At 38.0% G+C, this 27,183-nt stretch overlaps 2 protein-coding genes across 5 annotated transcripts in view; both read right to left on the bottom strand.

The window, feature by feature from the left end:
* Positions 1 to 8,065, bottom strand: part of LOC117303712 (rap guanine nucleotide exchange factor 2-like) — a 54,106-nt gene extending 46,041 nt beyond the window's left edge. For all 4 annotated transcript variants that reach the window (XM_033787997.1, XM_033788001.1, XM_033787998.1 and 1 more), the window contains exon 1: positions 7,926 to 8,065. The gene's annotated coding sequence lies outside the window, so the exon portion shown is untranslated. The remainder of the gene's footprint in view (positions 1 to 7,925) is intronic.
* A 2,855-nt stretch (positions 8,066 to 10,920) lies between these two features.
* LOC117304086 (SPARC-like) lies at positions 10,921 to 26,911 on the bottom strand. The gene is made up of 7 exons (XM_033788587.1): positions 26,778 to 26,911; positions 25,936 to 26,049; positions 24,841 to 24,904; positions 14,159 to 14,395; positions 13,101 to 13,258; positions 12,443 to 12,692; positions 10,921 to 11,236 (listed from the first exon to the last, which is right to left on the bottom strand). Exons 2-7 carry the CDS (start codon positions 25,978 to 25,980, stop codon positions 11,220 to 11,222), a joined length of 771 nt encoding a protein of 256 aa, XP_033644478.1. The 5' UTR covers positions 25,981 to 26,049; positions 26,778 to 26,911; the 3' UTR covers positions 10,921 to 11,219.
* Between the last annotated feature and the right edge of the window lie 272 nt (positions 26,912 to 27,183).

Here is a 27,183-nt window from a genome sequence, read left to right as displayed (position 1 = left end):
CGACCGAAACGTTCTCACAGTCTAGTTTACTGAAAGCATAAAGGGGAAACTCTGCTATGAAAAACATTATAATAGTTAGAGAGAGATCTTGTTCAACATAATGAAAAAAAACTTTAATTTAATATATGTACTGTACATAATGGTATTTAATGTACACATGAAGGTAAACAAATATCCATACATGTTCTCACAGGGCGCTAGTCACTGAAAATGTATAGACTCTGCTCTTAAAAAATTATAATAATTTAGAAAAAAAAGGTCTTGTTCAACATTTTGTAATGAAAAAAGGACTTTCATTTAGTATGTAATATGTATATGTATACAAAGTAGGTCACCAAATAGCCATCCATGTACAATGTACACTGTACAATCTTCACTGCTATCATGCCACAACTGCCAATCCCAGTTTTACTGAACCACTTTTTAATGTCAGCACCTTGCATGCAAATTTACATTCCAAATACATGTCTTTATATAATAATGTTTACATAGTTACGGGCAGAGAGAATATACAATTCATGACAGTGATTGAACAGTGTACCAGTATAGCGTTTAAACAGGATTTAGTATCAGCATAGCATATAATATACCGTACACACGTTTCGGTTTTAAGCATCATGTATTGTACACGATGTGGGTGTTGGCCAAGTTGCCAAGATTATTAAAGGGAAAGTACCTTTGGTTTTGGAAGCGTTTAATTGTTATAGTCCTATATAAATATTAAAATATACAATTTATTTAAACTAACTGTGAAAATTTCATTGCAAATGGTGGTGGTAGTGTTTTTGAGATTTCGCCAATGTACATCATTGCAAGAAGAAATAATCCGTAATAGGAATACAAAAGCTGACCCTACATAATATTTGTATTAACACATCTAAGAATCATATTTATTTTTCCATAACCACTTCACTTCAAAGTGAAATGATTCTCAAAGTCCTTTATACTATCGAAAGCTGCCAATTTCTAACCAAGTCAATTTTTATTGCCATTTAATTTTAAGAGTGATCCAAACGTAAACACATTATTTCTGGTCACGGAAAATGAATTTGTTTTGTATTTAAACATTGCCGTAAAAAATACAAAGAAACAAGGATGTACCTTGCTGAAGTTGGTGACCTTGCAAGTTGCAAAGTATTGTGAGAAAATTTCTGTTGACATTAAAAATAGGCCTACAAAAATTCATGGTACTCCCAACTAACAAGCCAGGGAGTCAGGCTGATACGCATGAATTGCGGCCTGATATGCGTGAATCGCAGATGATATGCAAAAACAAAACAAAAGATTTTGATTTTCTTGACTTGATTCTTTTTGATTCACAAAAAATCACAAAGATGAAACAATTTTAAATGCCCTGAATTGCACAGTAGGACTTTTAAAACCAAATATAAACACAGAGTAAACAAAAACATTTCAAGGACCTCCTTTCAATTCGTAAATTTGGATCCAGGATGTCACCCTGTTTTGAAGAACACTGCAGAGAACCCTAGAACTTATATTGGAACTGTATTTGACTCCTGGTACACACTACAAATCTTATTCAGGATCCTGCTCACCATACACTGGAATACTAGTATTTGACCTGACCAACAAATCTACTTCGATTTCCTCTCGCTGCACAATTCAAGAAAAAAAGCTTGATACAATTGCAGCATCTTCTTCCTGGCGGTTGGCAAGACACAAACGCCGAGCCGTTATTAATTCCCAATTGATGGAAATGCCACAGGCGTCTCACCAGTGAACACAGTGGATTCATGGGACTATTTGTGGGTCCCTTATGAACTTATCTCGAAACTAAGCTTGAGGTCAGAAAGAGCCCCCTCAGTGACAACATTCACAGTTTCCGAAAGCGAGCCGTGCTGCATACCTGTACTTTATTAGCTGATCTTATGTATCACTTGCAAAGTGTTTTTTTCATTAATAAGATTGGGCTCTCTCTAGGAAAGATCAAACTGGAAAATAAACAACAATGAAATTGGGTCAACAACAAAACACAGTTGAACTACTTCTTTAGCGATGTTAATTTCCTAAATGTATTTTTTTTCTACAAATTTATTTTCTCACTAACATTTTCTCAATTCTCAGTATCTTGTCATTTTAATGCAGTACAAAATGTTCAGTTATTTGTTTACCTATACATGTATGATAACCAGTATTTTTATTTAAATGAGAGGTATATTTGGTTTGTAACAACGCCATGTATCTACTTTGCTGGCTAGAGTCTCAGGAGTTCCACAATCTACTCTGAGGCAGTAGAATTAACAGCAAGAACTAATCCCCATTCCCCAAAGAACAAAAATCTAAGATTGTTGTTGTTCTTTGGGAATAATACATGTAGGTCTTGCTTTTTATTCTACTGCCGCAGAGTAGATTTCAAAACTCTTGAGACTTCTACAGTTCTTAAAAGAACTGTCCAGCTTATTTAACTACAGTGTACTAACTGGGTGGAAGGTTATACCACACATGATGTAGTTTGTGTAGCAGGAGAATTTCGTTTAACATAAAAATACAAATTGAGACAAGATTGAATGAAATTGAGAGGTTTCGGGCATACATGTAGGTGGCAGTTGCTTGATTGCCTTGAAAAGCCTCTATGACCAGCTGGGTTTGATTTCACGAAACACTACGATTCACCTTCCAAGATGAGAGTTGTCAATATCACCATGGTGATTTGTATTATGACATCACACTTTACTTAACCATTAAGACTGATACACAACTTAAGATCAATCTTAGCTCTTTCAAAAACTCAAGCCCTGATCTTGGCCTTGGTCGGTCACACTTCAAATGTTTCAGCAGAAATTTTAAAACGCTTTTTAAAAAGGGTAGTAGTAGGGCCCTTTACTAATGGAAACAAAATTCCTCACCCTTCAAAGACTGAAGTTGAAGCATCTTGGTTTTTCAGTTCAAACATTGAAATGTAAATTCTGGAATGCAAATTCTGAAATGCACATCAATAGATGGATTGCAATAGACGTCATCAGCCGCCATATTTGATGGATTGTGCCCGCGTGAAGAGCTACCATTGGCTGAGAGTCACGCGCAGCACGTCCACGCGTGCACTTTTCCATTGTTTTACATCAAAGATGGTGGTCAATGACGCGTATTGCAACCTTTTTATTGTAACAAGTACGCACTAGAATACACTGTTAATCAACACCACTAGACTAGTGGAGTATTCATTTGAGCATTACATGTAAGTGAATACACTCCTCTTACCCTATGATGCGAATTTCATATTTTTAAATCAATAATAATTCATACCATTATTGACCAGATGTAATTTGTGATGAGGTCCTCAATCTCCCCCTGCAGGATTTCACACACAACCAGAATATAAATACGTCATACGGGAAATGTGTATGGTGAACGTTATGCTTCAACTGCTTTACACTCAGCTAGCTGTAAATGATTTGCTGTCAACATTTCCTTCGAGGTCTTAACGAGGAAGAAGAACTGTCCTCTATTTTTTTTTTTCAAATGCAGAACCAACGGCTACATTACACGTTACATCCTCATTGATACCACAGCAGCTTATATTAGATTCCCTATTGTTATCAAATAATGGGCCGTTCTCTTTGCACACAATGTTATCATCCTTAACTCCGAGCTGTCCCTGTCGATGGTCTGAGCCTCACCAAGTGGAGCAGGTGTCCAGGCCATAAGGTCATGACCCTGCTTAGTTTAGGTGCACAGTCACAGCTCCGATGGTCAGTTAGTGTTATAAACAAGGGGAAGTGATAATTTGAGGCAAGCAATGTCAAAATAGGGAAGCGGAAACATTGCAAAGTATAACTTCCTGTATCCTGACGCATTCCAGGGGTCCATGGGGTATCCCCGTTTGGATCATGTCATCTGGTTTGGTCTTCACTTCTACTTCAGAAAGTACCAATAATACTCGTCCCCGTTTACTTTGAACTCAATCAAGGGACCACAATCAAGGAACATACGAGCATAAAACTGTACTATAAAATCAAATGGCTCGTTTTATGAATTAACTGGAAGATATAAAAAAGAAGGGCGGTTCAGACGAGATCCACCAAAGAGACAAGTGACCACAGTCAAGTGCAGTCAAGTGACCACAGCATACATGTAGGCCTACGCAGGGAACACTTTCATCCAGCAGTTTTGATACACAGCAAGATCTTAGACTTCAAACATATTTTGGCAATACTAAGCAAATCGTAATTAATGAGTACATAGCAAACTGTACCAGCAATGCTAATAAAGTGGTCATAAATCATGTGCGCTAATGTACAGAGTCTACAACGTCACAAATACTTGGTTCTTCAGTACATGTAGGGTACTTCAATGAGAGCAAGTTAATTTGTACCATCCAAACAACAAAAAGGCCACCAAGGCAATGACATTGACAAGGAGCCATAGAGTTATATATAAGAACTAGAGCGCGAACTGGCCTATATACGCGCCCAGGTATGCGATCAGGCGTCCATTTTCTAAGTTGACAAAACAGCTATCTCACAGCGTGTGTTTGTGCGTCCATTTTGTAAGTCGAACAAACAGCATCGCGTGAGCGTTCAATACAAAAAACCTCAAACGTGTATTTCATATTCAATGCGCGTGCACGAAGCATCACTCGTGCGCCCTCTAGTTCTTATATATAACTCTATGCAAGGAGCATGGCGGCAATGGGATTCTGGGTATTTGCAAAGGATCCTGGGTGAAATCCAAGTGAAAGCAACTCCAGCAACCATCATGGCACACTTATTCTTAAGCCACCTATAAAACCTGGCATCGTAACATGATGTAAACTACAGCACGGCGTCCATCTTGGCAGCTTGAATTTTGGTTTTAACTGAACAATACTCGCTTGCCAACATCTGCAATGCAGTATATTTATGGCACTTGTTCAAATACAGGCTATTGTCTCTATTGACCTTAATAATTAGTACAAATGTTTGTACTAAGTCAGCTATACTACATACAAACAACCAAGCTCATACATGTAGGCATGTTTTAGTTTTGATGATGGTATCATACACGATCATTTTACTGAACAAATAAATGTTGTAAGGCATGGAAGGCAAGGTTTTTATTAGACAACATTCATGTATAATGTTCATAATGTACAATGTGACAACCTGTGCATTACCCGGTACTGCTTATATTGCAACGTATTCTTGCAACACAAAAGTGAAACCAAAACTATGATTTAAAAAAATCTGTGAATTTCCTCCAGGAAGGCAAAGAACTAGATCACTTTTAATCTTTCAGTTTCTGTCACTCCAGCTTCTGTCACTCCAATATCAATACAAAACCACATGCACTTTTTGTGTGCTGTGCACGAACTGTGTGTGAGAAAAATTTCATGACATTCATTCACAACGAACAAAAAAAACACCAACCATAGAAATTTCCAAGGTCACAATGAATCATACCACGTACATGTACATTCATTAATTAACAAAAGGGACAGCTTTCATAGGATATCCTAAGCCAGCTCTGAAGTGTCCGATGTTGTAGGGCACGTGAGGAGTACAGTGTGAAAGCAAAGTATAAGATTGGAAGAAAATAATGTAGGAATACAACAATGTAATCTGCGGAAAATTGAAAAGAAAATTTGTCATTTTAAGTAAATTGCTATTTTTTCTGACTGCATCCTGTATCTCTCTTTTCATTTCCGCGCATACAATGCATGTAGAATGCATGGTGTGTTGTTCTAAGAAAGACTCTGCTTGGGTCGAAACCTGAAACCATTATTAAACAATGATTTGCACTTTAAAATTGCTAAGCAGCCTCGCATTAATGTCACCATGTCTACAGTATGCCACTGTGGGAGTCGCATTGCACGGTGTGCATCTCCCTCTGCGAGCCTAGCCAACAAATACGCACTGCACAGTGACAGTTTAAACACATAATCTGACACCCGTAATAGTGCAGTCAAGATTAATCGCGATTGACGTCAGGTCCTAGGCGAAAGTTCTTCTTGTACCCGACCAAGTCACATGGTTCATCAATGCAATGAAATAGCACTCTGCACTATGGCGTACAAAATAAAAAGCTACAGTACGTGTAGGCCTAGGTAGTCAGATAACAGACAAACGTGTCAATTGTCACTTACATACTACACACACCTATCAAAGTTTTATGTTAAATCGCGTGTACATACTTTCCTTACATTAGGGCCAATACTGGAGCAACAGAGGCAATTGCCTCCATGCCCCCTGGTCATTGCAGTGCATTCAGCTCAGTTAATGAACAAACCTGAAATTGGGATGAGGCATACCATGATTGTCTGGCCAAAGCTCATGCCCACCGCTCTTCTTATAAAGAACAATTTGTTGATTACAAAAAGCATCAGGAATTTGATTTGCAATTCAAGTTGATGTTGGGATGGCTATGCCTCTAATCCTAAACCGTTTGGCAAAAAGTTGGCATAACAATACATATTAATTGGCAACAGATAAAATAAACTTGGCAAAGCTGGTCAAGTACATGTGATATACACGAACACATCATCACCACAGAAATAAAATTGTCCAAGGCCAAATATCGATATTAATTGTTATTTAAGAGGTTAGATAACGGTGACGACTCTGTGTAATTTTGTCCATCCTCTACGTATTTAACACATGTCATGGAATGCCACACATGTGGTAGTCATTTTTTAGAAACCTAATTCCATACCGCTTGATGATACATCATCAGTTAATTGATTTACAATCGGGATGCAGATTATGAATGAACAAACAAAACTCAACAACTGTAGATTCTTTTCCATTATTAAAACAGACGAGGCATGCTTATTGCATTGAAATTAAATGTAGCCTGCACACCTACATGTATTTCAGACATGTGTGCTTTGTTTTATAAAGGGCAAGGGCACCAAGGCATTTTCTCCTTGGCAAAGGCATCCTCCTATGAGGAAATTGTAATATTCTACTGGGGCATTTTAAGGGCACCAAGGCAGTGACCAGGGGGCACGGAGGCTATCGCGGCTATTTCATGGAACGGACGGCCAGAACTCTCGCGCACTCATCATGCGCACAGGAATAAGATTAGTGAGGTAGAATGCCAATTACGCTGTAGACCACAATTTTGTCTTAATAATTTCTAATGTTTGACACTTTCTGTGCAATTCAAAGTTTACTCTTTGTTTTAGACCCAGTAACTAGCTGGGGCTTTGTACTAAAATGTTAAAAATTTTAAAGTTTTACATAAATTGCATCTTTGAATGGAAGATGCAAATGTAAGAAATTGTTAATTTTAACAATTTTGACGTTTGCATCTTCGGAAAAAAAATTCTATGCAAATGTAAACATTTTTAAAAATGAGTACCAGCAGAGCTAGAGTTTACTGGGTCTACTTAGTTGACTTCTCTTTGATTTGAAGGCTCCGCATGCATTTCTGTCTGTCCATGGTCAACCATTCGGAACAGCTAGATAGGATTCAATTTGACCTAAGCTGACGGAGATAAGGTGGCAGACAGATACAACATTTTAGCCTAAATCTTTAATAATTCAACACATGTTGAGTTGAACCCTTGGCCCTTGCTCAATGATTGAACCATGGATGGTTGATGAACACCGTGACCATGCATGGAGGAAGAAAATTGGTGTCGGACTGCAGACACGTCCGACTAAATTAAACTTGTGTAAACAGTCGAGACAGGCCAAGAAAACGTATTTCAAATCAACAACAAAATTGTTTGAACAAAAGTAAACATTAGAATTATATCAGACCAAACGAACATTTGTAAAGAATTCCATTTGTTCGGGAGGATATGCAAAGTAGTCAAATCATGGTCCAATGAACAAGATAAATTATTTGACAGTCGCCGGCCGGGTCACGTACGAAAAACACCCCGTCTGCTGGCTCTGTGTCTCTGTTCAAAATAGCCCAGCCTGCACACAAAACGATTTGAACCCCGTAAAAACATACTACAAAACCTACTTTATACTCACAATTTCTATTCAACATCAGTACCATTTTGAAGAGGGATATTCCATCGAGGACGCAACCGCCATCTTATTGAGTTTTGAGAAATGTCACTCAGAATGTTCCGCTAGGTATTGTCACAATCCGGAAACGATAAAATCGTGTAACCTTTTCCAAGTGAGTTAAAATTATTTCACACGCTAAACCATAGTACATCCGTGCTTGACGGGAACCAGCGAAGAATCATTAAATAAATTATGCTAGCTCGAGCGTGACGTCAGACGAGGAAAGCACAAAAATGGTATCCCGCCGTTCACCAGCGAAATGAAAATAGAAATAAAAAGTGACAACACCCGGATGTTGGATTATTTTGGTAACGGGGGGGGGGGGGGTGTGATGGTCCGAACATTCAGGAGGTAGAATTCCCAGTTATCTTTAGGGAATTTCCCCGCTGCTCATGTAAATCCTTCATTTGCCTGTGCCAGGACTGTTTGTGACTGCCTGTTTTATTTTCTGAGAATAATGCTCCGTGCTTAGCAACGGATGCTCCCTTAATCTGGGCCATCCTTCCTCCACAGGTAGAGGGCACCAAAAGATGATGTAGGCCTACCAGCGAGATACTTTGTAATTCGAAGGGCACTAGCAATCGCCAACCATGGGGGCGCGCATAGAGGACAAATCCGGGGCCTGCTGACACTAATAGTAGCACCCTAAATAGTTTGAACTTTGGTCTCCATTTAGTGTGATTAGAAACCCAAGAGATCACGTAACTCATAATTTTGTTCACCGGGGGTTGAACTGATTACCGCTTGAAAAACACTTGTGTTCCATTGGCAATATTGGAAACTTATTAAAGACCCACGAGCCTATTGCCGCCGGCCGGTGACCAATAGGGTTAACTGGTTGAACTGGACAACAAGCTTGCCCCACCCCTCCTCCCAATGTAATTTTCTTCTTCTATTTTTAGACGAGATCCACAAGATACTCGTCCAGCTTCAAACCAGAGATAAACAAACTTCATGAAACATGCAACATGACGATGCCCCGACCGCAGGCGCGGTGGAGGAGGAGGTTGGCGTGGCGCATGGCGATTTAGATTGAACCAGGTTGTCCCGAGAGACAAGAGCGATGAGGAGGTCGGTCGTCAACAAACACGCTGAATATTCCTTCGACCTCGAATTTATTTTTAGTTCCAATTTCACTGTACTGCTTGATGATCAGTAAGAGTTACAGAAAAACATTATGAAGGTTGGTTTCTACCAGGAAAACGTAAAATTCTTGGTAAAAGTTTGGGCTGCAGCTGGTAGTCGATTTGAAACAGACGCCTGTTTAGAGGTCATTGACGTTCTGCCCACTTATCTTCCGAGTGGGTGCGTTGAAACTGGAATATCGCCCTCTTGTGGTACAGTGGTGTTTTATCATAAGCCTTTATTTCACAAAAACAAATTCAGGCAAATTACTTGTTTTCATCAATAACTGACGCAAAGAGCCTATAGCCTTCGGAAAACAAAAGAAAATCAAACTGAAATGTTACTGAACCACCCCCGCCTTGATACTAATGTGAAAAATTAACAGATGCATAGGGTATCATCTTTCAACTAAAGCTATGAATGGTGAGCCGCTGACAAAATTATTGTACAAACATCTCTGAAAATGGTAATAGCGCCCTCGTGTGGTTAAAATAGTCTCAGCCAAAGTTATAAAGAGTGGGAGGAGTAGGCTTGGGGGACGGGGTGGGGCGTTAGGCCTACTGCTAGCATTCCAAAATTATTTACATAATAATTAACTACATGGTATAGTTTAGGGAGACATTAGTAGTTTTTTTTTTTTGGGGGGGGGGGGACTTGAGGGTAATTAAAGAAAAATAACCAATCGAAACACACCAAAAATATAATTGAGAATGATTTAATAATAATTAATATAAAAAGCTAATATAATTGCTGAAAGGTAAAAACATTCATCCAGGTAACTATCCATTTAAAACAATAAATATGAAACACAAATTAAATTGTTCCTAAAAAGCAACATAAACAAGCTACAAATCTTATGATTAGCCAAACAGTAGAGTATGACTGATGATTATTATGAACAGGTGAAAGTATGGAAGTCGACCTGACTTTAGTTAACTCAAATAACTCTTTCAGCACCCGCTTTTTCTTTGGCAGTTTCATTCTAAAGTGACCAGCTTTTTTAGGTTTTTCGAAAGTTCTGTTTACAAAAATTAATAAACAAGTCTTTTTCACAAAACAAAATGTATATTGCTGGTTTGTGTTGCAATACGTTAATGGCACTTAGGAGTCAATTTTCTTCTTTATTACATGTGTAACAAATGAACTGGCTGGCATTAAGTGGATCTTTTTTTCTTTTACAGATTCTCAGTGGACTATAAAATGGATTTCAAGGAAGCAGCTTGACAAAAAAAGGTTGTATTATTTTAGCAAAATAATGTTTTACAAAAATACAATTGAAACTACTTACAATTAAACCTAAAAACGGCTGTTCATTAACTTGCTTAAAAACAATCAATTATGGTATAACGTTAATTAAGCACCAACAACAATTTCAATTTCTAACTAATTTAAAATAGCACCATTATTTGTGTTGCCTAAAACGCTGGAATAAACGTACGTATCTTACAAGAGATGAAGTGTGAGCGGCTTGATAGTAATGCAGCAATACTTGGTAATTATTTGCATAGATTATGACCATTGACCAGAAATACCAGCAAAAGGGTTTCCGTGAAGGCTTTTCAAAAGGATATAATTTATCTGACAGTTGTTAAAATGGACTCCTGTGTAGAAAGTTTGTTTCTTGTGTACATTTGTCTAAATAATGGTAACAAAATACTCCCTGCTGATGTTATTAAAGGCAGGGTGTACCTTTGGTTATCCAAAAATGAATGAATGACCATACAAACTAAATCTATGCAACAAGTGTGATTTTCTTTCATCATACTGCGACTTTGCCCAAATTTCCACAGGTTTGTTATTTGCCGTGTTGGGATACACCAAGTAAAGGATACTGGTCTTTGACAATTACCAGAAGCATACCCTCCCTTTAACCAATTGGGTTGACATACCCCAAAACAAAATGAATCTTTGGGTTGAACAAGTCCCCACTATCCTTACACAAATATAACTACCCTGTTCTTTATCAGAGTCAACTTTACTTGAAATGTTTAACTTCAACCTTTTGCTAAACAGATTGATTGACTAGTTACTCTAATCAGCCTAATAAAGTTAAAAAGTAATTATGCATGGCATGATTATTTGAGAACTTTTGACCTGTTGGTTGGTTTTGCTGCTGTATCTGTTCATGCTTTACTCTTCATCTTCCTCTGCAATTAAACACAAAAATAAAGAGGAGAAATTTAGTTTTGATTAAGTGTTAAAACATTCTGAATTAATGGTCGGGTGCCGCAAAACAAGGCACCATAAATAACAGTAACAGTACTCATTCCTATAGCAATATTTACACCAAAGCGCTCATTAGGTCCATTGGAACATTTACTCTCTAAATGCAAAAGAGTGAAAAATCACTCTTTGAAGAGCCATATGAGGGACAACTCCTTTTCGAGTGGTCTTCCAATCTTTGAGATAGAAGTTTGCATCTTTTTGAGTGATTTTTCACTCAGTGTCCTGGAGTGAAATCCTTCTAAAAGAGTGAAATAAACACCACTCTTTTGTAAGAGCCATATGAGGGACAACTTGAAATGTTAAGAGTGATGTTTTTCACGGGTACAAAAAAATATAAAAAGTGTCAGAATTAGTTCCTGTCCAACGAATCAAATACCAAATGGAATAACATGCTGTGACTCGAGCCAATTAACCACAGCATTCTGGTGAAGGTAACTCCTTAGACATAATCCAACAGTGGAGTCATTATCCAACATCAGTTACTCAAAGCTTCATCTGTTCAAGCTAAGGTTAAAAAAAAGGAAGGAAATCCTCTTGCATAATTAAGGTGAAGCACAGCCAACAGGTGGAAGGCTGTTTTGTTTCATTCAACCATCACAAAATCACAAAATGACCGATTGGTGGCTGAGAGAAAGGGTGGGGTATGAAGCCCTAATCCACTACCAATTTATACCTTGGGGTTAAGTTGGCCTCCCATACTTGATTTGTAATACACTTCAATCAATCAAGTCAAAGCCATGACACAAGCTGCATCCAGCCCAATGATCTGGCTGGGTCCAGATGTCTGGTCCAGCAGGAATGCATGTTTGCATTCATAATTCAAACTTGATTTAAATATTTATTTAACAACATTTTTTTCTCGAATTATCTTCCAATTTCACTGTCATAAACATTGCATTGTCCCATGGTGGTTTGAGTTTTATTTTAATAATTAAAACTTCCATCAGTGATAATGATATTTTGGTCCTTGGAAAAAAGTAGGAATATGGTACCGAGTACTAAGGTCTGATCTAAATGTTCACATGGTGCTGCCTTTAATGGAATTTTCTGGCTATTCAATCACAATTTGTTTGCTTTTTCCTAAAAGAATCAGAAATCAAACTAAGTAGAAAGAGTAATTCCCTCACCTTCTATTGGAGTCTGTTTTGGTACAACATTCAAGAAGACCTCAGCAACACGCTTTGGGATGCCCTCGACATCATCAACCCTCAGACACGTGTTCCATTGTTCCAGGTTGATAGTTTTACTTCCCTGGGAGCAGCCGTTGAAGAAGTCCTCTGCGCAGTGCTCCAACGGCATCAGGCCGTAGCGGAACTCACGTAGATCGCGACGATCGAGAAGGCCGTCATGTTTACGATCAAGGAGATCAAACTTCCACTGGAATAGATCAATGACAATATTAAATAAACATTTACACTGACTTATATTCATGCAAATAAGGGAAAATACCGACAACTCAAACAAAGTTTCTTAGATATTCAAGGCTGGTATTGATACAGCTCATGTAAAATACAGTGTGCTGACCCTGGTAGCGAGGCTCGTTTGAATACGCCGCGCTGCCTCTGGTAGCGAGGCTGGTACTGAAACAGCGTGCTGCCCATGGTATATCGCGGCTGGTACAGAAATGACGCGTTGCCTCTGGTAACGAAGCTGGTATTGATTCGGTGCAATGCCCATGGTAGCAAGGCTCGTTTTTAATATGGCGCTCTGCCCATGGTAGCAAGGCTGGTACTGAAATGGTGCACTGCCCTGCCTAGAGAGGCTCATTCAAGGCTTCTTTCATACCTTGGCTAGTTTCTCCCTGCCAGCATTGGTCAGTTTGCGGATGTTGGAGTTAGGGTTCAGCTCTCTCAGCTCGTCAATCTCCCTGAGATGAAGGAACCACTCCAAGAGACGATGAGGGAATTCATTCAACTCAAATTCAGAACACGGCTCCTGAGAAGCTGAAAACATAAAAAACACAGTGGTGAGAGTGTTCTTTCTGAGAAGAGTTGGTGTGTCTTCAAGTTTCAAACTGTATACTCTGCTTGACTTCAGGAGAATGCTGAGTATTCGAACCATACATTTTTAGACCATATCAAACCAGTTCTTCTCAGAACCAACACTTCTCTGAAAAGAGTTTTTTATGATTGTATCCACAAGATGACTATTTCTTATAGTGGTGAAACTTTTCTCTAACGACTTATAAAGAAAGGGCTTTTAAGCATAATAATAAGAAAGCATGAAAACATGACATAAATTAAATATTTAATCATTTAAACAATTCATAAAAAGTAAAATATTAACATAAAATGTTGAGGTCGTTTGCTCACTTTCGCTCCAGTAAATTTTGCTTTATATAAAATAAAATAAAAACAAAAAATAAAAACTGTATATACTGTAAATGAGACCTGCAGCTTGGCTGGGATTTTGAATCTGATGGGTAAGTTTAATCAGAAGCACAGATAGTCAGCCGTATAAATAAACCCACAGTCAGCAATGCAGACATACACACATTGGAAAGATAATGCTCCATCTGTTTCTCAATGGAATGCATTTAACCCTTTCCTCCATGGTTCAACTCTGATGTGTCCTTCCATACTCTCCTTCAAGATGTTTGGCATTTCTTAGTGGTCTCATGTTAAGTCATTGACATGAAGTTCAGCATGGGGAAGGTTTAAGATTTAAGGTTTTAAGGTTTAAAGGTTTAAAATTCTGCAACAACACAAGAGAGTGGTAAAATATACAACTGCTAAAACCACCAACATTATTTACTTTGTATGATGAAGGTCTTTCAGAAAACTTTTGAAGATGTTAAGTCCGATAAAAAATTGTTATTAAGAAGATCAGCTCAAATCACTTACCAACACAAGGCTTCGGGTAGGCCAATGGGTAAGATCTTTGTTTCTTGCAAGCAAACAGTCTTAGATGACACAGGCTGTCGTATTGCTTGCCGTACACGCTGCATACCGGCTTGACGATGTCAGGGCAAGACTCTGGACATTCGCAGACCGGTTGCAGTATGCCGTCGATCTCTTTGCTGATGCAGATAGCGTAAGAAGGCTTCCTGCATCGGTAGCCATAACACGGATTATGATCATCTGTAAGATAGGAAATCGGATAAAAACGGTTTAAGAATCGTACTGCAATCAATATGTTTGATAAATTTTAGACTTCATTATTTAAATGATTATGTGATTAACAAAATCAGCTGTGGTCATCTTTAACCCAAGCTCTTGAATTATTTAGGGGCTTTCCTATCAAAACCCAACACTGTGTTGTAATGCGATAGCAAATATTGGACTCAGAACAGATTAAAGTAGGTATGCCTGATTCCATGTAACGCATAATTATGTTTACCACTGCAATCCTCAGTCACAGGCAAATAAAATAATGCAGTTCGATTTATACATCTTTTGGTAGTGTGTCGAAGTCACCTTATTTTTTCTTCAAACAACACTCAATCATTTGACACTCGATGAATCATAAAAAAGGAAGTATGCAATCTTGAAGCTTTCTTTCTGACAATCCCATCCATTGATCATTAAAGAGTGGAGGAAGTTTATAAGTCGTTAGGAAGTGTCTTGAGATTACTGCAAACTTGAAGCGAGAGTTTGGTTCGGAAGCTTGCCAGTCAAGTGCAAGGGAAATATTATACAAATGTCAATTAGAACTTTGAAGGAAATGTCACAAAAACAAATTGATCAACAATATGAAACGTGACCACTCAATTCTTGATACACACCTGTGAAAAAATGTAAAGCATTAAACAATATTCTACAATTCTTGACAATAAAACAGGTTGTTACTTTTCTAACTTTAAACCTCAGTGCTTTACACCTTAACAAAAGCAGTAATTTCAGGGTGGGACGAGATGAACAACGATGTTGCTTTCAGCTACTTCGACCCTTCACCTTATAAAATGCCACAGACTAAAGCTGTCTGGATTAAGTAATGTAAAAGTTTCTCAGAAGAAAACATGACTTTTCCTAGACAGGGGGCATTACTGAGCAGTCTTTAAAAGCTAGACTGAGGAAACGATGACAAATTCTAACCCTGATGAAACTACCTTTGTCTGGTAGAGTTTTAAAAAAAAACCAAGAAGAATTTGAAACTTTGAAAAATCCAAGGATCCACTTTTGGAGTTCCGGCCCTTACACAGTACTTTTATACTGAACACTTGTTTGGAGCCTTTCGGAAGCGTTATTGATTTGGAGATTTATTAAGTTCAACAAGTAACCTACAGTTGTAACAACATAAAAGAGCCCCATCAGAGCCGAACATCCTGCAGGCAGGATTTGTTTACAGCTCAATATAAGAAAAAGTAATCTTATATTGTGTGGAGATTGATTGCACAGTCTGGTTTTTATCAACTTTTGAGATCAAAGAAATTTGAGGGCTTGAGGGGTTCATCTCAAAACTTGTTTTGCTGTTCATTTTATAATTCTTGGTTTTGTGAGGTATCTATTACACAAAATGTAATAATTCTTACTTGACCAGAGTCTTGCATGCCAGAAAGGTCCTGGAATGTGCAATTTCAATATGTTTGTAAACAAGCTTTGATTGAAGTGAAAGCATGATTAATGGTACAGTATGTGGCTATCAAATTGCACAACTCCAACAGTTTCATTTGGTGTCAGATTATCCCACAGAGGCATGAGTTTCTTTGCTCCCCCATCACCCCTACCCTCTTCCAGTGATAACTCAATTTAGATAAGCTCCATGGATCCATTACTCATAGATTCCTATTGGACCTCCAGTCCCTTGTGGTTCACAGTCTGTGGTTGCAATGGGGTCTGAGGTATGTATATAGACTATATTTCTAGGTTATAACCACCCACCTATAAAGCCTCCCAGTGCAAGCCAACTTTGGTATGCAAAGGCTGAAGGGAGAGTCATTTTTCTGTGGTGAAGTTGTGATCCATCATAACAATTTAGACAATAACAATGGGTCTTCATGAAGAGCAATAAATTATATACATGTTTCTAATCTTGTTTTTCTTTGTGAAAACAGCAGATCTTTGAACAGTTCATAAATTAATTGTAAAAGCATGATTTTAATCATGATTTGTTAAAACAGATCTAATATGAAGTTCAGATTGTTTAAGTTTCCACAAATTATCCCAACTTTCAGAGTTCTTTTCAACCAGTTGCTTTGTTAGAAAATAAAAACAAGTAAAAAGATGGTATCAAAAGAAAACTGAAAACAATCTTTGAACTTTTGGAGATGGAGCAATTACCTGATAAAGCAGGCCCAGTTGAACTTTTTAAGACGTCAACATTCTAAAAATAGTAGACCTTTAAAGACAAAGACCTAATTTTTTATCTGCTTATCTCAGTTTTTCAAACCATAACAAAAAACTGGTTTTCCTGCTCTCATATGGCCCTGAATTCCGAAGGAGCAACCTGAGACGGTGAGACTTGACCCAAGTTTGAGAGAAGACTAGCTCTGGGGGTGTCTAGTCTCAGTTTCAGTAAGTCATCCTCTTGAGGTGTTTTAGAGTCCGATGTTATCGGTCAGTCACCGCAGACACCATGGGATTAAATCAACTCTGATTGTGATATTTCATTACCAGTGACACATGGTTTCAGTTGTTGGAATAATAGTATTAATACCTGATACCAAAGCCACCAAACAGAAGTCAGTTAAAGGGATTGTATACATTGTGGGTTTCAATCCTATATAGTTGTAGATTTGTACCGTAAAACTGACCTGTGAAAATTTCATTTCAAAAGGAGGTTTTGTTTCTCAAAATTCCCGAGCGAATATGTCAACGAAAGAAGAATAATCCGTAATGGAATACACAATCTGAGAAATGTATCTGACAGAAATGTTTCTCAGGCTCAAGTTTTGGGGGATAAATAATGATATATTTGTTCCATTACCACATTACTTTGAAGTGAAATGTTTCTCAAAATGCTCTCGTGCCATTAACTTTAAGAGTGATTACCAAACAAGACCTCCCCTTTAAGATTTCCCAATTAGGAATCGTCTTCATTCCAGACAAGAGAGAACCCCTTTATATACCTCTGTCTTCTAAGACGCTTTCTGTCTGATATCAGGCGTCATGGATCAGGGTCTATATTTAGCTCTGCCTGGCCACACAAGACTGTGATTGTGACCCATGGGTACTTCTGATATTTGAGATATGGAATCAAAACGAAATCAAAACGAAAGCTTTAAATAACTTTCCCAACAATAATAGGCATATGCCAAATAAAATGGGGTTTCAAAACAAAACTCTTGAATCATTGTTCAAGCTTACTGTATTTGATTTGATGATTTTACAGCAAATTATGCAAGAGGAATTTATTTATACTAATATGTTGGGGGCCAGGCCTGGAATTACACACGGCCACACATGCCCAGGTTGCCCCTGGTCGTGGCCTTGGTGTTCCTTTAACAGTGTACCATAGACTTTCAGATTTTACAATGAAAAGCCCTTTGCAAAACGAAAAAGGACCTTGCCCCCTTGAAGATGAAATTTTAGGCTTGAGGGTTCTATTATTTATATTTTAAAGGAATTTCAAATGCAAAATTCTCCTCCATTATGCTCAAAAAGAGCTGATCGAAGCAGCTGCTCAATTGCTCCTGTGGCGATCTAAAGTCAGCGACGAGTGTCAAGTTGGGGCGGAACTTGCATACAGAGAAGGCTGAAGAAAAATCCAACTCCTTGGGTTTCAACTTTAACTGACCCACGTCCTGCGCAATCTGAACTCCATTTTACATCTGACTGCCACCTGGGGTCAGATGTGGACATAAATCTACAGATTTGTATAGGTTTCAACTATGGAATAATTTATAGGTGTTGGTTGTTTGTGACCTTTGCATTAGTGGGACTGAACCACAGATCTGCAGGGCTCTGCTTTAGCAAAATAAGCATACACTCCAGCTACAAGAGTATGTCTGTGGCCTGAACCCAGTTTCATGTCTCTGCTTACAATATGAACTTTCACTTAATTCCCTGTATAAACCCATACTTCTATATGAGCAATAAGCGTCAAATTCTACAGTAGGCAGTGTATGTAATGAGCCAATTTGGAGTTAGATTTGAGTAGTGGTTGGTACAATTATGAGCTGATTTTAAAAACAAGGTACCGCTGAAGTTTGAATTCCTCAGCCTAAAGATGTCAATTAGTTTGGGGTAAGCTGGATTGCAACCTCTAAATGGGCATATATAGCCTGGTACCGTAGAGTAAGCTGGTACAATGTGCCATAACACACTTGCAGTCTCTTGGGTACTGCACTAAATTGCTAGCCACACATCATGTGACATAGCAACTGTCTCTAGAGTTTTAGGAATTCAATTTTAAGCAGTAAGTTGTGACCAAGCAACTCATTGAACTCAGACATCATTAAAATCAAACTCTCAAATGGCTTGAGGTCCTGTTATAGCACAAGAGTGTGTGGGCTGTGCATAGAATTCTCTTTATGGATTTGTGAGGTACAATTTTCCCCGAGGGCTAAAATCACAAGATCCCATATCTACTGTGTTTGTCATACAGAGGGCATTTTGTCATTGCTACTTTGTGACCTCTTTCCCATACAAGTATTCAAAGTCAACTTTTGTACAAACACCAAACCAATGGCCACTGGCTTTATGAAAACAAATTCCAACTGAATGAATCAATCAGAAAGGGACTAGTTAAAACGCACTGAAACTTCAGCAAGAACAACACAAGAAGCAACTAGCTGAACTGTGAACACAAAAGAGTTGTTTTGGTTTGAGCTTGAATAATCAGAAGGTAGAATGCAATGGTTGTTGTTTGGGTATGACCTTCCAGAGGTGTTATCTTGTTTTACTCAATATTAACAATTGATTGACACTTATTGAGTTAGATGAATGAGAGGAATGAAGAAATACCATGAGAAAGAATTTGTGTCAGAAATAGAAAGATTGTTTGAGATGTTGATTTAGTCACCCGAGATGATGAATGGGGCTTTCGGGAACAGGAAAGGAAAACAAACATGACCAAAATTAGATAAATACATCAAGTGTAATCAGACAGTGAGGGAAGTAAAAGAAGCCACTCTTCCTATGTCTAGTCACTATTATGACAAGATTATTCTTGACAATTTTCTGACATTGGAAACTACTGAATAATGTGACCTAGAAGTTGTTCAACACCATGCGCATTGCTCAAAAGTATTTTTAAAAGGGTTCTTTCTGAAATAGTAACATGAACTATAGTAGCAGTAAAAAGCCTCAGCATTTCCAAAAAGTGGAGGTGCTTTCCTCCACCATTCTGCAGACTTAGTGCTCCTTGAAAAGTTCAATAGAGAGTTTCATTGAACTAACACTAACTGAGGTGCTCTTAACCAAGAGGGAAAAGTTTCCTGACCTCACCAGAATTTTTTTTTATCAGGTCTGCACTCAGTGAAATCTTTTCACAATTACTAAAGAAAACCCCCAAACTTTTATTTAAAAGGGAAATATACGTTTTGACTGACTGCTTTAATGAAAAAAAACCTGTGATTCCTTTGGCTTCTCACTAATGACATTCTTCCCATACATTTGTAATATCCATCATCGCGTTTACTCATGGAGTTTATGTTCCAAATGTCTTGAAATCTGACACCACATTGGATACTTGAAATCATGTAGGACTACCCACCTACAGGTTTATATTTAGGCCTTGACTATCTACTATTGACTAGTTACTATTGCTGTGTCATTAAGAAGTTAGGCCTCAATTAAGGAAGTGGGTTGTTTCAATTGGAAAAACAAACATCCTCTCAAAAGGAGACAGTAGTTTTAAGCCTTTGTGCTTAAAAGTTTAAACGTCTATTGGTGGATGCCAAAAACTTCAGTTCACTTAAAGGGGCACTACCCTCATAATCAAAGAAGGGCTGCGGCTGTACATGGGATATATACTTTGAATTCTCATCCAGTTACTGATCATGAGTGCACCCTCCATAGATGACACAATGGGAGGGTGTGTATGTGCAGTAACTTTAGCGAGAGTTTATAATAACATTTACAACCGCCTACTTTGATCTGCAAACAAAGATCAAAAAAGATTTTGGGGTACATATGTTTTGGGCTTATCTGCCCCGAGTAAAGAAGTTTTAATCATTTTTCAAGCTTGCCCCTGACATATTATATCTGAATCCCCTTTTCTCCAGACCCTGTATTCTATGGTTGGTTGAACAACTGCACTGCTGTAGGCGAGGACCAGACTGAAAGACATATAGAAAGGCCAACAGATTGTCTAGCCATGGTTTAGACTACCCATATCAATATCACTTGACTAATATATTTAGTCTCACTAAAAAAATGCTCTTCTCATTCTATGGTCCGACAACATTGTCTGCCCAACATTTTTATTTTACAACCATGATTTCAACCGACCTGAAATTCAGGGTAGGAAAGGAACACAGACATTGACTAAAGGTGTCCAAGAAAAAATCTTAAATATACATGGCTAGACAGTTGGGTGTTCCACCCCTCCCCTAAACACCAAAGAACAATGTAACTTTTTTAAATATTGAATATGGATAAACGACACAGTTGTTAATCCTTAGGCGAGTACCAGACTAGACTGACTTGACGTGTAGCCAAGGAAACCAGCACTGGACTACTGTATCAAAGGAAAACGATTAATCATCAGTTGTGATAAAACAAATCTCAGACACAATGGAACAATTTAGTGCAATCCAACAAAATCAAAACCTAACCCACCTCTTGTTTTTGATGGGTTGGAGATAGATCATCATGTGGTGTTTAAGCATACATAAATTTATGTCCCGAACAACTTTCAAAGATCACCACCCAAGATTATAAAAACTCACATAATATGACCCTTCTTCTAGAAAATTATGACATAATTTTTATATTAGAGTTCCTGTTCAGGCCATTAAAGCAGCAGTCAGCTGCACCATGGAGGAATAAGCTGCACTGACTGTGCTACAGGATGTATCCCCATTAGGGGGTTACACACCAACCTTGAGGCAACACAGCTGGTCAGTCCTCCTCAAGACAATAAATCGCTAGAGTACCTCAGGGTGTGATTGGATGTCACGCTAGGGACACCAAGGTCATTCAATAAGACCAAAGCTGAAAATCACACCAACTTAATTTGTTTCTCTCATTTCACTTTCAGCACACAGTTCTTCAGACCATGGTACTATAAAACAGCTCTATGTTCCGACTGGATGTTTTTTGGGTTTTTTTTGCAACCCTTTTTAAAGTAATATTGAAGTAAAAAATTGCTTGAGGAAAGCGAGTTTAATTCGTCGCCTAGTTTGTGGTCATTAAGTTTTGGAGTATTTACCAATCTATGAGCCTTTAACCTTTGCACAGCTTTAAATGCTACTTAACAGAAAGATGTATTGACTTCTTGATCTGCAATGTTTGTAAAAAGACTGACTGAGATTCCACTGGTTTATCAGGACAGATTAAGATTAGCCTAAGGGATTACTGAGATCCAATGAAATGTGATTTGCTTCCCGGAATTAAAGTCAAGTTTGCGATATGAGGTTGGATCAGTTCTGAATTAAATTGACACAGAGCTTTTCAATGGTGTTCAACAATTTGGTGGTGCTTCACAATGTCAATTTTTTTTTTCAGATCCAGGGAAGATTGAGTACCCCAAAAGGTCTTAGGAAGGGCCCTTGATACATGATACATTACATTTTACTACATATAATATACATTTATCACTCAACTGCAATCTTTGTAAGGTTTCCTGAAAACCAAGAGGTTCACATAATGTAGGGACTTGAAACACTATGTGGACTGTCACATGTCCACAGAGTGTTGTTTACAGTGTTGAAGAATAGGATTTTATTTTAGTGTACAGAACAAAGGATTGTCCACACTGTGACTCCAACACAAAGCTGTGTGTGAACATGTTCTTGAGCACTTCATATTTTTGTAGGCCAATGTTTGGGAAGGCCCTATAGCCACTGCTGGGTCTACCGGATTTCTGGCCCTGCTAAAGTTTCCTATTTTTAACCCTCATTATTTCATTTGTATCAGGTACCACAGTGTCTGCTTTCGATCTACAATATGTTTGTTTATACAAATAGCCAACAAGGAGAATTTTCTGGTGGTAATTAAAATAAGATTTGCCTTTGGGTTGGATTATGGAGGTAGAAACTCTGGAGTGGTATAAGCCAGAATATTGACAGTAAGCCTTGGGTGTATTTCCCAGACAGCCCTGGTCACGCACCAGTCTATTCCTTCCTCCCAGATAGGAGGGTCTTGATATTACAACTAACAGGCCGCAAAACAGAGACAACAATTTCCTAGCAGGAAATATAAATCGTCAGTTGATGACGCACTGTGTTCTTTTGTCTGTCAAATTTGTTTATGTCTCACTCTGTGAATCAGACGACGATCTTGTTAAGTACTTTTTTGTCAACTGCTGTTATTGCAATAGATTGTTTGGACAATTGTTACACCAATATTACATTGCCGTCAACAAGCAGTGTTGTGTAAAAGTTAATACACTTGTCATAATTAGAATGTGACAAGGCCAATTAAATCTTGGGTTGGTCAAAAAGATTATGCCTGTCGGTCATTAAACCGCTGACTGAGAATTTAACCTTGTTATGAAAAGATATCATTGGGATTTCCCTTTTTTGATAATGAGCAGCGCTGGCAGCAAATATTGGCATAACCTTTTGCTAAAGGCCTATAGTTATACTCTTTATTTAATCTTATCCAAGTCCAAACAATTTGGAGTGTCAAAGGAGCTAGAGTAGGAAATATGGAGGATTTGGGCGCACTTTACCAAACTGCCTGTCTATTAAGATAAGGTTGTGTTCGAAATGTCAACAAACATCTGCAACTGAACACTATATTCTCTTGAAACTTGTTTTCAAATTTAAAAGAAATACAGTTGTAAATATCTGTCAGTAACTTGAGCATAAAAAGAAGTTTACACTGTTTTCTGTTCTTGTCTGGTTTTGACCTAAACCCATACAGAAGGCATTTGTTGACTGGTTGCAACTTCTAAAGGTAATTGGTGATTTTGGCAGAGGTACTACTGTACACTGTGCCGAATTTCACAGAATTCTGCTAGGCAAAAACAAGCAGGATCGTACACGGTGACAGTATTTTAGCTGGTAACCTTATTCTGATAAGCAAAGTTTTGTTGTGCTAAGCTACTTTTTGTGCTCAAGCAGCTCTATGAAATTGGGCCCTGGTGCCTATCAGTGTTGTAGCCACGGTGGGCGGTGGTGGGCGGTGCCGGGCGGGCCAGCCCAGAATTAACAAATTTCGCCCAGCACTCTGAGAAAATACACTGTGCTGCCCAGCACAAATTTCCCCAGATTGCACTTCAGCAATGATAGCCCAATATTTAAACCCGAGTATTTGGTTGAACCACTTGCTCTTGGTGGACCTCATCTGATTTAGAGCCCAGCACTAAAATTTGTCTAGCTACAACACTGGTGCCCATATTACTCTCTTTAAACCAATACAAGGTACTGATTGAGAATAAGTTGCTGTAAAAATCGCACTCAAATAATATGCTTCTTGAATCAGCAAACTCTGCTTTAACGGAAACCATGGCTGATAGATACATTTCTGATCCCTTGATCGCGTGCATAACCTTGTCTCAATTTAAAGGCAAATTTGTTGGAATTTTTCTAGACACACATGCAGGAGCTGCGCCTTAAGCTAGTGACTTTATTAGACACCATGGAGGGACCAGTGTTTCAGGCACTAAAGACCTCCTGTGGGCCCTAACCCACAAAATGACCTCGCTGCCCTGTTCCACTGCCCAACTATTACAGATATTATGAGGTACTACTACTAGGGCAAATTTCATAAAGCCTGTAAGCACAAACAAAATTATTGCTCAGCACAACAAAATTTTCGCAAATGTTACCAGCCAGAATACCATACCATTGCTGTGACTGGTACCCCGGTCATTTCTTAATTAGCTAAGAAATTTGCTTAGCAGAATTTCCTGCTTAACAGCTTTATTGACATTTGGCCCTGTTGTGCAGTTTGATGAGTAATGTCCAACATATGGTGACTTTAACAACTTTGGTGGGACTAGTCCAATCAGTTTGATGCATCAACTGTTTCGATGATTTGCTTTTGTATGTTCTCATAAGCTCTCATAAGTGAATCCAATACAGTTTCCAAAACATTTATTGAGAAATTCTTCATTGTACATTTTGAGTCATATCAGTCATGAGAAATGTTATACTCTGCGTCATAAATAATGCATTAAACTAAGAATTTTGCAATTTCCTAAAAATGTAAGGTTTTTCAATTTTTTTTTTCAACTGAGATGCGTACAAACTATTCCTGCAGGAAGTGCAGGCTCTGTGACCCTTTTGTAAATAATGTGATGTTACATGTTACATGTTACAGGGTGTGTACATGTAAATAGAGGTGCAATCATTCAAACAAAGTGGTAACTCCACAAGACATTATGATTTGGAAAACACCACCACACCAGTCTGCAAAGCGCCACGCCCAAAACTGTGAGTCTAACTACTTTAGCTTGTATGTATGCACTTTACAAACATTGTGTATAACCCCTTATCTACATTGTATCATATGACATCATAGTTTAAACATACCATCCAGCTCATCACTATCTCCACCATTCGATGCTACTTCATTATCAGGCTCCTGGCCAGCTACCTAATAAAGGATCAAATAAAAACATCAGAATTGAAGAGGATAAGCCAATAGGTTTAGCCTACTACAAACAACAAGCTCAATTATACTGCACTATAACTAAACAGGGGTGGATTTCACAAAGAGTTAAGACTAGTCTTATATCAGTTAGGACCAGTTACTCGTCCTGTCTTAGGACTTGCTATACGTTTTTAATATCTTTTAGGACTAGTCCCAACTCTTTGTGAAACTGACCCCAGAATGCCTACCAAACTTATATACAAAAAGAAATTAAAAACAAACAAAAATTAAACCTGTGAAAATGTTCATTAAAACAAAATAATAATAGCTTAAGTTTTGAGAGAAATTGGTTTTCCTGGATAAGGTTCCTAATTTCCTTAATTTTAAAATACAAACAACACATCATTTGTTTGTTGAAAATTATAGCTTTTTGAATGGATGCTTCACACTCTCAGGATGATTAAGTTTAATAACAAACATCAATTTTATATCAAGTGAGCTAGTGAATACACTTTATCTGTCATTATTTGATGTTTATCAACTTTTGTAAGAACCTACACTCACTGCACTTTGCAGAAAAACTGAAAATGATAGCATAAGACATTTATATTATCAGATAAAATATTATTTTTATTGTATGAGTTTTATTTTGTGTCGCCAAAACAAAACAATGTACGATACTATAGTAGGGCCTACAACAAGGCTTGTAGTTTTTTCTGAACTTTTAGATAGTACAGTCTCGAAGTTGAGAAAATAAGATTGAATGTATATTCAAGGAAGATTGTATGATTCCTCCTCAAACTCAAGCCATGTTGTGTCAAAAATACTTTTTGGTCATAATGGGGAAAAAAGCAGAAAAAAAAATCTGTGTCCAGTCACCACATTTTAACTCATTTTTTTCAAAGGAATATCTCATTTGAGTAAATAAGATACTAGTTTATTTGACAAAAAAATGAAAAAGTTGTTGCAGGATATGGGCATTTCTCCAAAAAGTATCTTGCCAGTATCTTATTCCGCATCTTTTATAAACTCACCAAGAGAGAAGCCAACACAACGAGCAACCAGCTGTAGTAATTCATTATGACTGGAGTTTCTCACACACTCAGTGACACGCGGGCACTCCAAGACTAAGATAAAATTCTGCTGCCCTGGAAAAAAAACAAAAAACAAAAAACATTCGAGATAGAGATAACCTCATTTGCAGACATGAACAAATGTACTTCCAAACTCTACAAGATAACCTACTTGGTTGAGAAAGTGAAAACAGTCATTTCCAGATAACCAGTAAAAGAGTTTCGCCATTCGTCATTTCATTTCATTTGAAAGAAAAATGCAAAATTTTAGACATTTTTGGCGATGATCACCATCTGCTGTTTTTCATTTTAACCAATTAAATTTTTAGAGCACAAAATTGTTGTGAAGGGTCAAAACTCAAAATGAAATAGTTAGGTAGGCCTACTTTCTAGAAAGGGAGTTTCTAGGTAGGCCACCAATAATTGCAAAGGGCCCAACAATTTCAAGGCTTTCTAGAGAGAGAATAACGCAAAAAGTGTTGCCATAATATTTGCATATTGCTCAATAAAATGCCGCGACAAACACACACCAAAATTAATACAGGTACCTCTAAACACAACCAGTTCTGCGTCAAGTTTTTTTCATCAGTGGGAGCACATCACGAGATCAGATCGCCCCCCAAAACATGCACCAATTTGCCTGCCCCATAAATTGACCAACATGTATCAATTTTTGTCTTCAACTCAACCCACTCAACCAACTCGTTTGTACGCTCAGTTTCATCATGGAGGTAGAATCACCGAGTTTCAACATTAATAAGACAGACTAGTGCCTTCAAAACACACATTCCCATCAAACTTACCCTAGTAGTCAAGATTCCGTGCAAACTTGGCTGAGCTCTTGTCCAAAGGAAGGAAAACTCTATCCAAATGACTTTCTGTCACGCACTCACACGACCTACAAATCACTGGTGATGTGCTCCCGACCAGTGCCGTGTGAAATAATGACGCACGTCCGAGAGTTTCAGTTTGCTGCATGCCTTGCATGCTCGCACCGTTCACAGAAGGGCCGCACGATTAAAAGAAATTGTTTCCTATAAAATATTGGTCGAATCTTTTTTCCTTTTTTTTTCCGGGGTGGGGGGGGGGTCAGTGTTGCAAATGTAGGAAAGTATTGTCTTCCTGTCCTGGTGCAAGTTGATAAACTTTGACACTCATCTTAGCATATTGTTCTCTGAAGATGGAATTTCTAGACCTCTTGAATGATAT

Source organism: Asterias rubens, chromosome 20 (genome assembly GCF_902459465.1).
Source record: "Asterias rubens chromosome 20, eAstRub1.3, whole genome shotgun sequence".
NCBI classification, from domain to species: Eukaryota; Metazoa; Echinodermata; class Asteroidea; order Forcipulatida; family Asteriidae; genus Asterias; species Asterias rubens.
This window is presented reverse-complemented; position numbering and strand designations above follow the sequence as displayed.